The sequence below is a fragment of the Cnephaeus nilssonii genome (genome assembly GCF_951640355.1).
Source record: "Cnephaeus nilssonii genome assembly, chromosome: 13".
Lineage (NCBI taxonomy): Eukaryota > Metazoa > Chordata > Mammalia > Chiroptera > Vespertilionidae > Cnephaeus > Cnephaeus nilssonii.
Window position 1 is genome coordinate 8,503,615 of NC_137084.1, and position 18,784 is coordinate 8,522,398.

General features: G+C 36.8%; 1 protein-coding gene across 4 annotated transcripts in view; it reads left to right on the forward strand.

Moving 5' to 3' along the window:
• HIPK3 (homeodomain interacting protein kinase 3) overlaps positions 1 to 18,784 on the forward strand; it is a 64,931-nt gene that overhangs the window by 20,373 nt on the left and 25,774 nt on the right. For all 4 annotated transcript variants that reach the window (XM_079787676.1, XM_079787678.1, XM_079787677.1 and 1 more), the window contains exon 2: positions 807 to 1,902. In XM_079787676.1, the coding sequence (XP_079643802.1) occupies positions 809 to 1,902 (1,094 nt within the window). In that variant the 5' untranslated portion in view covers positions 807 to 808. The remainder of the gene's footprint in view (positions 1 to 806; positions 1,903 to 18,784) is intronic.

Below are 18,784 nucleotides of genomic sequence, written 5' to 3' on the forward strand. Positions count from 1 at the left end.
TTATATAAACAGAATCAAAGGTTTACTTTGATATAATGTAGTTGTTTACTTATTTCCAGTTGAGTGAAAATAGTCCCTAAAATAACTTTCACCAAGGTGACTTGTTTGTTGTTTGTATTGTTAGTTTTTGTTGTTTTGTTTTTGTGAAGTGTTGGCTATTGTTTATTATGAGGTAACATTTTTGAGATTTTCTTTAGGTAAAAACTTTTTTTCTGTCTCTAAAGACTTTTTGTTGTTGTTATATTCACTTATTTCTTCTTGTAGATCTTTATAAATCTTCAGTACTGATCACATTTTCATATGTGTGTCTTTAAAACAATGTTTTTTAGTTGATTTTTAGAAAATATGTCTTCATTGATTTGAGAGAGAGAGAGGAAAGGAGAAGGCGAGAAAAACGTTGATGTGAGAGAGAAACCTCAGTTGGCTGCCTTCTGTTGGGGATGGAGCCTGCAACCTGGCATGTGCCCTGACTGGGAATTGAACCCATAACCTTTTGGTGTATGAGATGATGCTCTAAAAGCCACCCTGGCCAGGGCTTAGAAATTCTTATCTGTGAGTTTCATCATCTGTGCTTCTGAATCTATTTTTATGGGTGCAGGTACAGGAATGACTTATGCAACATTCAAAGTAGCTGAAGCATTAGCTAAAGTAGAGATACTGAAATACTTATTCTTCAAGGGGAAAAAATCTTGATGGAATTTAATTATTTTTATAAATTATGGATTTGACCCTTAAAAGTTTTCTTTATGAGATTTAAAATTGAACTTTTTTGTAATTAATAAGTCCTTTTTCTCTTTCTTTTGCAGGTATGGCCTCACAAGTCTTGGTCTACCCACCATATGTTTATCAAACTCAGTCAAGTGCCTTTTGTAGTGTGAAGAAACTCAAAGTAGAGCCAAGCAGTTGTGTATTCCAGGAAAGAAACTACCCACGGACCTACGTGAATGGTAGAAACGTTGAAAATTCTCATCCTCTCATAAAGGGTAGTGCTTTTCAGACAAAGATAGCATTTAACAGACCTCGAGGACACAACTTTTCATTGCAGACAAGTGCTGTGGTTTTAAAAAACACTGCGGGTGCTACAAAGGTAATAGCAGCTCAGGCGCAGCAAGCTCAAGTGGAGGCACCTCCGATTGGGGCGTGGAGACCTAGGTTACATTTCCTAGGAGGCCCTCAGCGATGTGGATTGAAGCGCAAGAGTGAGGAGTTGGATAATCATAGCGCAATGCAGATTGTCGATGAATTGTCCATACTTCCTGCAATGTTGCAAACTAACATGGGAAATCCAGTGACAGTTGTGACAACTACCACAGGAACAAAACAGAATTGCACTACTGGAGAAGGTGACTATCAGTTAGTACAGCATGAAGTCTTATGCTCCATGAAAAACACGTATGAAGTCCTCGATTTTCTTGGTCGAGGCACTTTTGGCCAGGTCGTCAAATGCTGGAAAAGAGGGACAAATGAAATCGTAGCAATCAAGATTTTGAAGAATCATCCTTCTTATGCACGCCAAGGTCAGATAGAAGTGAGCATATTAGCAAGACTCAGTACTGAGAATGCTGATGAGTATAACTTTGTACGAGCTTATGAATGCTTTCAGCACCGTAATCATACTTGTTTAGTCTTTGAGATGCTGGAACAAAACTTGTATGACTTTCTGAAACAAAATAAATTCAGTCCCCTGCCACTAAAAGTAATTCGACCCATTCTTCAACAAGTGGCCACTGCACTGAAAAAATTGAAAAGTCTTGGTTTAATTCATGCTGATCTCAAACCAGAGAATATTATGTTGGTGGATCCTGTTCGGCAGCCTTACAGGGTTAAAGTGATAGACTTTGGGTCAGCCAGTCACGTGTCGAAGACTGTTTGTTCAACATACCTACAATCTCGGTACTACAGGTAAGTGACAATTATTCTTTGGTTATTAAATAAATGTTGAAGTTATGCCAAATGAAATAATTTTGTGTGTATATGTGATGAAAAAAGACTGCTTCGAATAAAGAAAGAAATCAACACAAGATCAGTTTAGGTTTGAGTGTCCATTGGTAGATGATTGGATAAAGAAGATGTCACACACATGCACATGCATGCGCACGCACATGCACGCACACGCACATGCGTGTACACAGTGGAATAGTACGCAGCATAAAATTAAATCTTGCCATTTTCAATTTAATGAAATATAAGATTAGCTTTTAGTTAATTTTTTTCTGGACACATTATTTTAAAATCTTATTTACCAGCCTGAGAATAATAATGGTGTTTCTCCTCCCCCCCCCCGCCCCGTCCCCTTTGTACTCTATAGATTCTGTCTTAAGAGCTTTCAGTAGTCAGCATCTATAATAATAAAATCGTAATATGCTAATTAGACCGGACAGCCAAACGACCTTCCGGACATCCTTCCGGACGAAGCCACAGCTGCGAGGGCTGAGGCAACCGCTGTGGCTGTGAGGGCCAAGCCCTTTGCTGCACGAATTTCACGCTTTGGGCCTCTAGTATTATATAAAACCCCAGGCTCCATCTGCTTGGGCTCTATATTTAGTTCGTTTGTTAATAAATGACTTCATTTTCTTTTGAGTCCTGCATTATTATGCATATCAGATTTAGTCCATGTCCTAGATTCCTTTTCTTTATTTGAAATCTTTCCGATCAGAGTAGGAAAAAAGCTTTATTTAATTTTTATACTTGATATTATAATTTTATAAAATGTTTCAAGAGAGTAAAGGAAATCTTTTACAAAGCAATCTAAAATGCTATATATCCATGACACTTGTTTCTACTAGTATTAAGCCTTTGCACAAATGTTAGCCTCTGTTGGCAATGAAAAAAAAGCTGTGAATAATTGCTAAGTATAATTAGTAGTTTCTAATTTGTTTTAATATATATTTTTCAAGTAAATAATTTACTTGAATTTCGGAAGCTATACAATTGCGATGCTAACTTACAGGTTCTGTGTTTAGAGTTAGAAAAAAGTGAAGTTTTTATTTGTAATAAATAAAAACTAGTGCTAGCATTTTGTTTGATGTTACCTGATGTTGATTGATTAAAAACAATGGGAAAAAAAACCCACAAAAAATTTGAAATGGGCTTTATGTCAATTAAATTCAAGAATTTGAAGAGTTAGTAAACATTAAGGTAGGTTGGTGAAAATGTAGTATAGCCCTTAGGTACTGTTTTAATATATAGTATAATTTTGCATGAAAAGCACATAACTATTATTTTTTAAATGTTTTTTGTAGTTTATTTTTGAAAACATTGCCAAATCTGGCTTAATTTATGAGTGAGGTTACTTATAAATCTGGTTTGGCAGTAAATAGAAGTGTCTTATTCTTGTTTTTTTTTTTTTTTTTTTTACTCTTTGTTAAAAAATATATTGTATTTGAAAAATGAAAGGAGGAAGTGGAAACTTACCAAATTAAATATATTTTGAGTTAATCACAGTAGGAACACATATACCCCAGGTTCCAAGGTAAATGATTTGTGTTTAAACACAGGTTCATGTGTTCTTTTATTTCTTTGAACTGTGCAACACAGAAATGTAGTAGGGATATCTTAAAATAGATAGGGGATAGTGGCCAGAAATTGTTGACTACTATAGATGGTGAGGCTGTCTAGCTCTTGTGGTGATATAAGCCAGAAGTACATGCTAAGGGCATTGATTTGCTCAAGGTCAGCATGTTCTAAATTCAGCTGCTTGAGTGTGGTTTTTGTCAAGAACACATAGGGCTGTTGAATGCATAAAAGGTTTTAGCAGCAGAAGGTGCTGTATTTATGAGGTGTGGTGGCAACATTGAGGTCATGAATATCTTTTTTCTTTCAAATATAGATTTTAGCCTGTGGTTCTGAGTCATTTCAGAACATAGAGACAAGAAAGTGGACTATAAAGTAAGCTGTTTAGCAGTTATATTCTTTGCTACTGTACTAATACTATGTAATTTATCATCAATTGTTGAAGTAAAAAAATGTGTTCTATTTTGCATGTAATGCTGACAGAAAGGCATGTAAAGGTAACAATTTAGGGTTATCAGTTTTTGTTTAGGGCAGTCCCACCCCCTCATGCCTTTTTAATCCTTAAGTTTCAAAGACAATGTTTCTGTAATAAAATAAAGGTACATAGAATGACCCTCCCCCCCCCCCCCCCAAGTAATAACTAATATTTTATACCGGGTTACTTTATAAATAGAAATAACTATGTATGTAACCTGCATCATTTTTCCAAGTGATTTTACGTATATTTCCTGCTTTGTTTCTCATGTCTCATCCCTGGAGTTGAGTAAGACAATTGGTGGAATTCCTGTTTAATAAGTAGAAAAACTGAGGCTTATACAAGCAGATAGGTCCAAACTCACGCTCACAATTTTTGTTGAGCCCTTTTTGTTTGCTGGCACTGTGCTAGGTGCTAAGGGTACAGTGGTGATTAAAACATGATGTTATCATTTAATGGAGAACAGTAGTTTGTCTCAAAATGCTAGGGAATAGGTGTGTGCACAGTACTATGGCTTTAGCCCAATCTGAGGGTTCAGAGAAGGCTTTTGGGGAGAGATGACTCCTAAATGAGCCTCCAGAGGGAAAATAGGATTGGCTAGTCTTTTTTTTTTTTGCCTTTATTTATTTATTTATTTTAAATTTCTTTATTAATTAAGGTATTACATGTGTCCTTATTTCCCCCTCCCCCAACACCCCCCCCCCCCCCCCATTCATGCCCTTACTCCCCTGTTGTCTGTGTCCATTGGTTAGGCTTATATGCATGCATACAAGATCTTTGGTTGATCTCTCCCCCTTACCCCCAACCTCCCCTACCTTCCCTTAGGTTTGACGTTCTGATCGAAGTTTCTCTATCTCTGGATCTGTTTTTGTTCATCAGTTTATGTTGTTCATTATTTTCCATAAATGAGTGAGATCATGTGATATTTATCTTTCTCTGCCTGGCTTATTTCACTTAGCATAATGCTCTCCAGCTCCATCCATGTTGTTGCAAATGGTAAGAACTCCCTTTTTACCGCAGCGTAGTATTCCATTGTGTAGATGTACCACAGTTTTTTAATCCACTCATCTGCTGATGGGCACTTAGGCTGTTTCCAAATCTTAGCTATGGTGAATTGATATGTTTTTATTGATTTTTAGAGAGAGAAGGGGGGGGGGGGAGACGGAGAGAGAAAGAGAGAGAGAAAGAGAAAGAAACATCGATTTGTTGTTCCACTTATTTATGCATCTATTGGTTGATTCTTGTATGTGCCCTGATTGGAGATGGAACCCGAAACTTTGGTGTATGGGGACCATGCTCTAACCAACCGAGCTACCTGTCCAGGGCTCCTTTTTCCTTTATTTGTTTATTTTAAAAATATATATTTTTATTGATTTCAGAGAGAGGAAGGGAGAGGGAATCATTGATTGGCTGCCTCCTGCATGCCCTCTACTGGGGATTGAGCCTGCAACCTGGGCATGTGCCTCACTGGGGATTCGAACCATGACCTCCTGGTTCATAGGTCGATGCTCAACCACTGAGGCACACCAGCTTTTTCCCTTATAATGCCTTCTCTGATGCTGGGAAACTTGACTCTCATTATCCACATATGTTACTTATTTGTTCAATTCTAGAATACATTTAAAGTAGTTTTGAAATTGCTAACCAATACCACTGCTAATTTGCCAACTAGAGTACAACATTTATTTATAGTTCTTTTAATCTTTTAGCCTTAGACTTGGAGTATGTGGTCAAACTATTGTGTATCAGAGTTACTTAGGTTAGTTCTTCCCCAAGCCTCTTCTTCCCCACCTTCAGCATGATTATGTTATTTATTTAAAATATAATTAAGTTCATTTATTTGTACTTCATTCTGGGTCCCCCCTGTGTTTGTTTGTTTATTTGATTATGTGAAACATTAACATGGATCTAAAAATAAGAACTATACCAAAAGGTTATCTCAGAAGTGTGACATGCCCTTGCCCCCATCCATTCCACGTCATTCCTACCCAGCCCATTTTGGTAACCCTTCTCATTAGTTTCTGGTTTTGTGTGTGTGTGTGTGTGTGTGTGACCTGTTCATGTCCTTTGCCCATTTTTCTATTAAGAGTTTGGTTCTTGCCCTAACGGGTTTGGCTCAGTTGGCCTGCGGACTCAAGGGTCCTAGGTTCGATTCCGGTCCAGGGCATGTACCTTGGTTGCCGGCACATACCCAGGAGGGAGTGTGCAGGAGGCAGCTGATCGATGTCTCTCTCTCATCGATGTTTCTAACTCTCTCTCCCTCTCCCTTCCTCTCTGTAAAAAATCAATAAAATATATTTAAAAAAAAAAAAGGGTTTGGTTCTTTGTCCCTCAAATTTTTTAAACATATATTTTTAAAATAAATTTTTATTGATTTCAGAGAGGAAGGGAGAGGGAGAGAAACACCAACGATGAGAGAGAATCATTGATCAGCTGCTTCCTGGGGATCGAGCTCACAACGGGGCATGTGTCTTGAATCGAAATTGAACCCTGACCTACTGGTTCATAGGTCAGTGCTCAACCAATGAGCTAGACCAGCTGAACACATGCGTTACTTTTTTTTTTGTAATATATTTTTATTGATTTCAGAGAGGAAGGGAGAGGGAGAGAGAGATAGAAACATCAATGATGAGAGAGAATCACTAATCGGCTGCCTCCTGCACGCCCCCTACTGGGGATCCAGCCCACAACCTGGGCGCGTGGTGCCCTTGGCCGGAATCAAACCTGGGACCCTTCAGTCCACAGGCGGATGCTCCGTCCACTGAGCCAAACCAACCAGGGCCACATGCATTACTTTTAATAACATTGTAACTTGTTTATTTGTCCAGCCTCGCCTTGAACTCTTTTCAGTAATCACAGGAAACTTCCCTTCTAATACTGGGTCCTGCTTATACCCATGAGTACCTAAGGTATTTAGGTGGGAGTATCCTATATAATAAAAGGCTCATATGCAAATTGTCCCCTCAACTGGGAGTTCAACCAGGGGTTAGAGCGGGCCAGCCAACCTCCTGTGTCCCCTCCCCCGGGGCCAGCAGTACCCTACCTGTGCATGAATTCATGCACTGGGCCTCTAGTTTGATATAATAGGTAATAGATATTTTTGTGATGTTACTTTATATTATGGAGCTGTATTTTACCCAATAAATGTTCTATTACAAAAATGAATGAATGAATGAACGAACGAGTGTGTTGCCCTGGCTGGGTGGCTCAGTTGGTTGAGCATTGTCTGTGCACCAAAAGGTGGCGGGTTCAATTTCTGGTCAGGGCACATACCTAGGTTGTGTGTTTGACCCCCCAGTGGTGCATATATGGGAGGCAAACAATCAATGTTTCTCTCTAAAATTAATAAAAACATATTTATGGGTGAGGATTAAAAAAAAGTGAGTTTGTTAATTCTGTAGCTTGTAGATGTGAAATATGTAATATATGTAATGCCATATAAACTGGGCTGATTTGCAATTTTATAATAAGTTTGAAGGACTATATTCTAGAATTGCTTATAACTTAAATAGTTATTCATAAGGTAAAAGGATCACTTTTGTGATTTTTTTTTTTTTTACTTTGAGTAAAAGCCTGGAATTTTAGGTGTTATCAATGTTTTTCCTTGAACAACATGGCTATGTCTTTAAGGTGCATATGGTCTCATGAATGTACTTTAATCGGGTATAATGATCTCACGGATTAGATGCCAGTCCTGACCTCACACACTTCAGAATGTATGTGCCTGTTTGTTTCTGAGTCTTGAGCATTTTCCCGTGAATGGAATTCAGCACCTTGGATGTTATTCACAGAGTGCCTGCTGCCATGGAAGAGTGCCAGTTCAGTGGCCAGTGAATAATTTAGGCGTCAGCTGGTGTGATGAGATTGTATTACTTAGGAGAGAGAATCTAATATGTGTTAAACTTTGACATTAAAATAACAAATGTTTCTTTTGTAAGAAAACACTGAATTACAAAAATTTTTGAATATACCCCAAAACCAGTGTACTAGATGAAAAATGGTTTTATTTAATGTTTTTAAAATTGTAATAGTGAATGTTCACTATAAGAAAACTTTACTGGTAGAGAAGGCTATCAAGCAAAGCAGAAATAATTTCCCCTTTATATTGTGGCTGTGTTTTAGAATTTTTAAATAATGTATTTTATTTACACAGTCCTCTCTGATGTACATTTAATTGGTTTTCTGATAATGCCACAGGGAACCTTCTTGTGTGGGCACTTGTAGGTACATTTCCAGGACAATTGTTAGGTCAAAGGATACGTACATTTTGCTGATGGCTACTGCTGAGTTTCCTTCCAAAAATGTACTATTCCAGTTTATAATTTCACCAGTAGTGTGTGAAAAGGTCCTTTTCTTCACATCGTTGTCTTTAAATAGGCAAAAAATAAAATCAAGTTTTAATTTTTCATCACTCCACTACATTTAAAATTTTTAAATGAATTTGTTGGGGTGACTTGCTAATAAATTATATAGGTTTTAAGTATACAATTCTATAATACATCATCTGTATATTGTATTGTTTGTTAACCACCCCAAGTCAAGTCTCATTCCATCACCATGTATCCCCCCTTCATTTTGTCTGTTCTTACACCACTATCACAGTGTCATTAGCATAATTGACAGTATAGGTCCATCTACTTGTTCTTCACAGTACTGCTTCTGGTCTGTTTGCACTTATAGAAAAAAAGCCAACAAACTTTTTTTTGTTTTTTGTTAATCCTCATCTGAGGATATTTTTCCATTGATTTTTAGGGGGAGTGGAAGAGAGAGAGTGGAAGAGAGAGGGAAAGACAGAGAGAAACATCAATGTGAGAGAAACACATGGATTGATTGCCTCCTACACAAGTCTTGATCAGGGCCTGGGCCGGGGAGGAGCCTGCAGCAAAGGTACATGTCCTTGATCGGAATCGAACCCGGGACCCTTTGATCCAAAGGCCAACCCTGTATCCACTGAGCCAAACCAGCTAGCGTGCCAACAACTTATTTTTTAAGTAGGTTGTCCTCTAGGTATACTTTGGGAATTATTATTTTCTTTCAACATTTTAAAGATGTTATTCTACTGCATTCTAGCTTCCATTATATGTATAGAAAATTGACTTCTTTGATGTTAACATGTCCTTTTTCTCTTCTTTGACTGCATTTAAGTTTTTTCTTTGTGTTCAGTTTAATCAACTTTGTGTCTAAGGGTGTGTGTGTGTGTGTGTGTGTGTGTGTGTGTGTGTGTGTGTTAAATGCACTTGGCCTATTTTTAAATACCACCCTCAATATTTTACTGTGAAACTTTTCAAAGTTACAACTAACTTTAAAGGATTGTACAGTGAACATGCACTTACTACCTGGATTCTACAATTAACATTTTGCTACTTTGGCTTTATCATACTAGTAGATATCTCTCTATCCATTTATCATTTTATCTTTATTTGATGAGGTAATTCAGAGTAATTTGTAGATATCAGTACACTGTGTTATGAAACACTTAAGCATGTCTTTCACAAAGCAGTTCAGTGTTTATTGTTCTTTTTTTGGAATTAAGTTTTATATACAGTGAAATGCAAGTTCAGTGAGTTTTGGCAAATGCCATACACCTCTGTAACCCAAAGTTGTATCAAGATACAACATTATCACCTGGCCAGTGTGGCTTAGTTGGTTGAGTGTCATACCCTGCAGTTGGAAGTTGCTGGTTGGATTCCTGGTCAGGGCATGTGCCCAAGATGCAGGCTCTATCCCCACTAGGGGGTGTGCAGGAGGCAGCTGATGGATGTTTCATCAGTGTTTCTATTTTTTTCTTCCTCTCTCTGAAATCAATAAAAACATTACCATCACCCTAGAAAGTTCCCTCATGTCCCTCTCACCCCTTCCATATGTAACTACTGATCTGAGTTTTTCACCACACCTTATTTTTTTCTATTCTAGAATTTCATTTAATTTAATGATACAGCATGTACTCTTGTTTAAGGTTTATTTCTCTCAACATAGTAATTTTATGACTTACTGATATTTTGTTTCAGTAGATCATTTTTATTTTATTTTTTATTGCTGAGTATTTTTCTGGCACAAGAAGATTTCCAGGCTCACCTTATACTTTCCCTGCCTCAGCCATAAAATCAGCCATTTCTCCAAGGAACCGTAGTAGGGCAATGGTATCTAGAAATCAAGAATTTGTTGTTTTAAAATGCAGATTTCATATATCCTAAGAAACCCAGAGCACCAATCAGGAAGAATGTATGCACCCCTGGGTTCACAGCAGCACAATTTACAATAGCTAAGATCTGGAAACAGCCCAAGTGCCGATCAGTAAATGAGTGGATAAAAAGCTGTGGTACATTTAAAAGGTGTACCGGTTAATAATGGCGGATTTTGTAATCAAAGAAAACACGATAATTTCAAGAGAAACATCAAAAGTGCTTTATTCAAAGTAATGTCCATTGCTAGCTACACATTTCCCCCATCTTTCAGGTAGTTTGTGGATACCGCACCAAAAGAAAGAACTTTTCTTGTTTTGAGGCAAACCATTCAGAGACCCAATTTTCCACTTCTGCGTATGTTTTGAAGTGCTGCTCAGAAAGTGTGTGCCATCGATCAGAACAAGTGATAATCTGAAGGAGCACGGTCTGGTGAATATGGCGGGTGGGTTAATACTTCCCAGGCAAGATCTTTTAACGTGCCTTTAACTGGTTTTGAAGTGTGTGATGGTGCGTCATCATGAAGCAAAATTACTTTGCCGTGTCTTCTGGCACATTCTGGTCGTTTCACGATCAAAGCCTAGTTCAAATTGATTATTTGTTGTTCGTGGTGATCAGTATTAACAGTTTCACCTGGTTTTAGAAGCTCATAATACACCACACCTTCCTGATCCCACCAAATGCAGAGCATTGTCTTCTTTCCGAAGCGATTTGGCCTTGCAGTCGATGTTGATGGTTGACCTGGATCAATCCATGATTTTGTGCATTTGGGATTCTCAAAATAAGTCCACTTTTCTTCGCCAGTCACAATTCGATGCAGAAAAGACTTTCTTTCGTGCCGTTGAAGCAACATTTTACTGATGAGTTTTCGGTTTTCCATTTGTCTTTCGTTCAGTTGATGTGGCACCCATTTTCCTTCCTTTAAAATCTTTCCCATTGCTTGTATAATGATTGGAAATTGTTTGCTGAGCAATGTTTAATCTTTCTGCAAGTTGTTTTTGAATTTGACACGCATCTTCATCCAATAATGCTTGTAATTGTTGGTCTTCAATTTTTTTTGGTTGACCTGGATGTTCTTAGTCTTTCACATCGAAATCATCATTTTTAAAGGGTTTAAACCAGCGTTCACAAGTATCTTGAGATGGAGCATGTTCACCATAAGCTTCCCGAAGTATACAATAACCTTTTCTTCAAAATAAGCTAATGAATTAAAACTTCCCACAAATGCTTTTTTTTGGGCACGAAATTCAACATTTTAAGCGTAAAAATATCTGTGATGTTAATACCTTCGGCAAATTTGACATATGAAGTTTTGAAGCTTGCTGTCAATACAACAAAATAGCATACATATCAAATTTCATACATATCAACATATGTGTAACTCCATCTATTGAAAAAATCTGCATTATTAACTGGTACACCTAGTATACCATGCAATACTATGCTGCAGTAAAAAAGAAGAATCTCTTACCCTTTGAGACAGCATGGAGGGACCTGAAGAATATCATGCTAAGTGAAATAAGTCAGAGAAATCAAGTATCACATGATTGCATTCATATATGGAATCTAAGTAACAAAATAAACTGATGAACAGAGTGGATCCAGAGACATGGAAGCATGGGACAGAGTAGGGAATCTCAGAGGGAAGGTGGGGGAGGGTGGGTGGGAGGTAATCAACCAAAGACCTTGTATGCATATATTCATAACCCATGAATACAGACAATAGGGTGCTGAAGGCCTAGAGGGGGCAGAACGGGTCAATGGGAGATGAAAGGGGACATATGTAATACTTTCAAAATAAATAAAATAAAATGTAGATTCCAGTTTTATGGTGAAATTTCCTACCATTTCATCTACTTTCTTGAACATTGGACATTGCTATGCAGAGAACTCTGGGTGATAATATCTTCCTCCAGAGATCATTCTTTTTCATTCTGGAAGCCAGGTGGAGTATGTAGATCATGTTATTCCAAGTGAGGCTGGTCTATTTCAGTCTGCCCTTGTTCCTAGGGTGTAGGCCTTTGTGGTTTCAGTGGAAAAGCCTGGAGTATCTGCCAAGGCCCCTCTTGCTTGGCAGGTTCTGAATTCCAGTTTTGTTTTCCCAGCCCAGTGGGACAGCTGCAGGCTCTGCCGTTGCTTTCTGTTCAGCCTCTGGTGACTACCTCGAGGAAACGTAAGGCTCACTTTAATAAGTTTTCTCTTTGCTCTGGGATTTTGTTCCCTTAAGTCCTAGCTGTCGTCTGAGCTCTGATGACTTCACACAGCTTTAAAAATAATCAACTTTATTTCTTAGAGCTGTTGAGGTTCACAGCAAAATTGAGCAGCAACCACAGAGTTCCCATATATATCCCTTCTTCTTCCACACACATACAACCTACCCCACTATTGACACCCCACACCACAGTGGTAAATTAGTTATAATTGATAATTTATAATTGACTTCATCATTATGAGCTGTAGGCCATACACACAGCTAGCTGTGTGTGTGTGTGTGTGTGTGTGTGTGTGTGTGTGTGTTATTTAGCTTTTATAGTTCTTGCTGGGGATATTAGTGTGACACTAGCTACTAAGTAACCTTCCATTTTTCTTTTATTAGGCAGACTATAATTCAATATATTTGAAAGCTTCTAAATGATTCCTGGCAATTCTTTAGAATGGTTATTTGTTGGGATTAATGGTTCTGGTAGGAAATTATTCAGGGTTAGGTTGGGAGAAAATATATGTGTGGGTGTTTCATATGTTCATAATCCCTTAAATTCCAATTGTCTAGGTCCAGAAGTTGCCCGTTTTGTAGGTTATCAGATATCTGAGAATTTCATTTTAAATGTATATTAAAATGGAATGTATTTTGGGGAGCATTGTGTCTAATTGCATGTTTTGTGTTCATTGAGCACATTTTTAAGGAGTGACTAGTTTGTAAAATACTCTGCCACGGGCTATATGAAGTATAAAACCAACTGAGAGGCAGCTCCTGATCTTAAGGACCGAACATTCTTCTTAATAAGTAAGATAAGACACACATAAATATTAACAGAACTGTAGAGTCACATTTTATTGCTTATAAGACTTACAGACTAAATCCAGGTTTTTGTGTTGGCACCATTTTGTTTATTGGCCCTGCAACGTTGGGGAAACCACTCAAGCACTGGATTTCCGATTCTTTTTGGTTGAAAGGGAGATTAATTATGTGCCAGGTTCTTTTTACTTTTTAAAAAAATGTATATTTTTATTGATTTCAGAGAGGAAAGGAAAGAGAGAGAGAGAGAGAGAGAGAGAGAGAGAGAGAGAGAAACAGCAATGATGAGAGAGAATCAGTGATTAGCTGCCTCCTGCACGCAACCCTGGCATTTGCCCTTGACTGGAATTGAACCCAGGACCCAGGACCCTTCAGTCCACAGGCCGACACTCTATCCACTGAGCCAAACTGGCCAGGGCTTTACTTGTTTTTATTGCTACAATAATCTGGAACCACAAGTGTATTTCTCATTTGCAAATGAATGAATAACATGCTGTAAGGCCTACAGTTTTATAAGTAACTGCCAGAACTGGGTTTTGGATTCACTTTTCTGATAGTCCAGAGTCTTTCCCTATTTGATTATACCAGCATGTAACAATTTGTTCTGAGAAGTATTAATAGATACTCCTTGAAAAAATTGATAGTAGTAATATGCTTTCTAATTTACACTTTTAAAAATTAAGCATAAGATAGTGCAACTCCTGTGGTATTCCTGCTGAAAATAGATAACTCAAACTTTGTTGTGAGGAAACAGTGGACAGAAATTGAGGGACATTCCACAAATTAACTCACTAGTCTGTATTTTGAAAATATGATATATCATGAAAACGACAGAAATCTTGAGCTATTCCAGATAAAGGAAGCTAAAGAGTCATGGGCCTGGGATTTATTTAATTTTAAAATTTTTGTTTGTTTTGAAGGACAGCAATATTGGACAATTGGAAAAACCTGAATAAATAGTATTGTATTAATAGTAATTTCCTGCTTTTGACAAATACACTGTAGCTAAGCAAGAGACTCTCCTTGTTTTTAGGAAGTACAGACTGGATGGAGTACTTAGGGTACAGGGATACAGTGGCTGCAACTTAACTCGCAAGTGATTCAGAAAATTATATTTGTGTGTGTTTATCAAAGTGATGAAAACCAATGTGGTAAAATGTTAACAGTTGGGGAATCTGGTTGAGGGTATATAAAAATTCTTGGTACTAATTTTGCACTTTTTTTTTAAGTCTAAAGGTACATCAATATAAAAAGTTACAAGGAAAAGTAAGCACGAGAAAAATAGTAATGTGTTTGCCTAGCTGTTAAGAGATAATTTGCCATTAAGAAATGGTGTGCTCCAGAGCACCACTAGGTTGTATGAGAGACTGCTCAATGGATCAGGGCCTAATCTTCTACCTGCTTGGTAATGCACAGGTATGTGGTCATGTGATTACGTAACACATTTGCAATAGTTCATAAGATAGAAATGATTGATCTCCATGGTGTCGAGGAGCTTGGTCTCTCACTCAGACTTTGTGGATAAGCCTCACTACTCACTCACTGAGAGACCCTGAAAAGTTTTGTGCTTCCGTTTCCTCATCTCTAAAATGAGATAATACAGTACCTGCCTCAGAGGATTTTGTTAGAATTTAATGAAATAATGAATGGGATGTGACTTCTAATAAGGGCTTCATAAACATTTTCGTTATTTTAATAATTATAATAATAATTATTATAAATATATAATAATTATTTTAATAATTATTTCGTTAATTTAATAATTATTAAAACTGAATCATTTATTGCAATTAAATAATTTTTGTTTGATTTATTTGAAGCACACCTCACAGATTATGAGCTCCTGTTGGCATCTACTGATAATACATTATAATTTTAAATATATTTCATAGTTAAATAAATTTAAGATATTCTGCCCGGCCGGTGTGGCTCAGTGGTTGAGTGTTGACCCATGAATCAGGAGTTCAGGGTTCGATTCCCGGTCAGTGTACATGCCAGGGTTGTGGGCTTGATCCCCAGTAGAGGGTGTGCAAGAGGCAGCCGATCAGTGATTCTCTCTCATCATTGATGTTTCTGTCTGTCTCTCTCTCTCTCCCTCTCTCTGAAATCAATAAAAACATATTTTAAAAAATTGTAAGAAATTCTGGGCTGTTTTGAACTTTCCTCCTACTCACCTGTAGAACTGGGATAACAAAATATATCTTTGTTACCTCATAAAATAAAATACTTGAACGGGTGGTGAAGTACAGATGCAATACAAATGTAAGATATTAGTAATGTAGTTATGTATATCTTCTACATCTAATAGCATATAAGCCAACCTATAAAGAACACACATTCAGCCTCAGTTACTGACATGTTTTTCTTTTATTTTCTACAGATACTTTTCATATACCCCTACTAATCCAGCTCTTGGTTTCTCTCTCTTGATATATGTTAACAGTTTTCTCTTTCATATCATGAGAATTTTGAGTGATCTTGTAACTGTGCTTGGTATATAAAATATAAAATAAATAGTGCTGTCTACAAGTGAAATACATTTCTCCTAGCTATTAATTAGTTACATATGCAGATTATTGATGTATCAATCTTTTTGGGCACAGGACTCTAAGCTATACATCTGTATACTGGTATTGGTAATGCATATTAAATCTTTGCTGTCTCCTATCCTCCACCTCTCAGATATAACATTTAATAGGTTTTGAAAATATTATTACTGCTGTTCTTTGTACTTGGTGTTTTGACCTGGATCATTGTCCTACATACTCAGAGATTAAGTGGCCTTGCAATGAGGATATTTTTAATTGTGATATTTTTAGCCTGTGACTCGAGCTGCATTTGAATGAGTGCCTATTCTAAGAGCCTGTACTTTGATTACATTTCAACATGTTATTGAGTAGTTGAGGTTAGTTGTAAAAATACAATCTGTGTGAATACCCAGTGTTTTGTAGTGATATTATTGCCTAAAGCAACACATTAAAAACATCCATAACTTTAAAAAGAAAAATATTTCTAAAAATGGTTGATTGTCTCTTTTGAAATCTATTTGCCTTTTTATAAGAATGTTGAGGTTTTGTTGGTTTTAAAAAAAGCACCATTCTGCAGGATATTGAAAAGAGTACTGATTAAGCTGGAATAAACTCATTAGTGTATTTTAACAGTCATCTTTCTGTTAAAGTTCCAGTTGTCAAATGTTCTTTAATACTATACATTTTAGTTGTGTTATCGTTTGAAAGGATTCTTGGAGGTACTCCAGTGTAAGTTCCTCTGTTCTCTTAGAAGAGTCTCCTTCATGGTATCACCTACACACAATGATAGCACCTCTAAGGGAAACACCTCCAGTGTTCCTTCCCTCCTGAGGCAGTGCATTCCCACGTCAGAAATGCTCACTAACCAATGTCACCCCAATAAACTCAATAAAAAAATTTCTCACTAGAAAAATGTTCCTTATAATGAAAGGAAATAAATAAAGGAGATTCACCAATCCCTGATCATTTAGTCTAATTTGATGACTGATAATTTTTAAACATTAATCTTTTATTTTATAATATGAGATGTTTATTTTAGAAACAAATGTTGTGCAAATGCATACTTTTCCCTCCTCGTCAGAGATCATTGCCAATAAAACCTGGGTGTGTAACCTTTCTAAGATTTGCTGTGCTTGTACAAACACATGCTTTCCTGTACCTGCATTTTGCAGCCACTTTGCTGTCTTCTGCTAAGTATAGGGTTATGATTTGTTAGAATTTATTGAGTGCATGACGTTGAATTGTTATTTATGATTAATCACACCTGTGAGCTAGTAGATCGTCACAACCACTGTTTAGCTCATTTCCTAATTGCCTCTGCAGAAGGATGCTGCACAGTCATCATTAGGAACACAGTAACTGCCAAAATAAGAGCCTTATTGTGACTAAGAGGCATCCAGCAGACGTCTGTGTATTTAATGTGGAAGATTATTTATGGTTAAGATGAGTAAGTGCTTAAAGACCAGGAAAATGGCTTAGTAAAATGTCAACTAGAGTTCTTTTCACATAAGTATATTTATATTTCCTGATTAGTCTTAAAATCAAAGGTGATATTTTTAAAGCGAAAAAGAACACAATGGTAAGTATAGCATCTGAGTGGGAAAACTTACAGTACATAAAAGTCTGAGTCTGTAGTTTTAGTAACACTAGGAATTATTTTAAGATGTACTAGATAAAAGTATGGATTCTGAAGTTATAAAACCTGGCTTTGAATCCCAACTGTACCTGGTACTTGCTTTGTGACCCTTAGGCAAGTTACTTCTCCTTGTATCTGTTTCTTTATCTGTTAAAAGGATTGATATGAATATCAAATGGGTTAATACTTATAAAGCATTTAGAGGATTATCTAGTCCATAGTGTTATGTAACTGCTTTATGCTGTTGCTGTTATATATTTTTAAAGGAATTATACAGAATGAAAAGTGGGTTTAAAAAATAGCAGCAAAATACTTTTTTCTTTTGATTGTCTTAGAAAGCTAAAGACCAGTTAATCAAAAAAGGCACATACCACCCTGGCAGGTATGGCTCAGTGGTTAAAGCATTGGCTCGTGTTAGATTCCTGTCAAGGGTACGTAAATACCCATCTGGGTTGCAGGGGTGATCCCTGCCCTGAATGGGGCAAGTGTGGGAGACAGCTAATCGATGTGTCTCTCTCACATCGATGTTTTTCTCTCCCCCTCTCTCCCTACTTCCTTTCCACTCTTTCTGAAAAGCAATGGAAAAAAATATCCTCAGGTGAGGATAAAAAAGAAAAAGGCACATAGTAGTCTCTCATGTTATGAAATTATTAGAAAATATAGGTCATTTAGTATTTTCCTATTCTGTGGAAAATAAAACTAGTGCATAACTTTAATTGAATTGCTAAAACTGACTTTGGTGTCCATTTCTAGGTTTTCTGTTAGTTTGGCTTTCTATGTTTCTTTTGGACACAGGATTTTCTAATTTGAGGTGGTATGATATAGAGATAATAGTATGGTGAAGCCAGGGACAGGCTAGATGGGGTCAATGGGAAAAAAAGTAGACGTAATTTTTTCAACAATAAATATTTAAAAAATAAAAAATAGAACATTTCTATTAAAAAAAAAGGCCTTTGGAATCAGGCATTTGAAATCTCAATTACTACACCACTTTCTGGGTACTTTGGGCAGTATATCAGTTATTTGTTGCTGTGACAACTCCATAACTTAGTTGCTTCAAAAACAATGATTTATTATTTTTTATGATTCTGTAGCTTGGCCAAGGGGTTTTTCTGTTTTATATGGAACATTTTATTTCTTCTTCTTGGAGCAGAAGAACAATGCAGAAATCTGTTTTTAGAACATGTTCTTTAAATGAGATAATGCATTAACAGTTATTTCCATGGTGCCCACTGTTAAAATTTAGTAAATTGTGTTTGTTTTTATTATGTAGTCAAAACACTGTCCCAGGTACAAAGTGGCTAACAGGTAAAAAGTCTCTTGGTTGATAACGTGCTTGGTTCATGCACTTGATTTAACAAAGATATTCTTAGCATTCTTGAATGACTGCCAATAGCTGCCATTGGTTGATAAATCCACTGAACATGATCAATT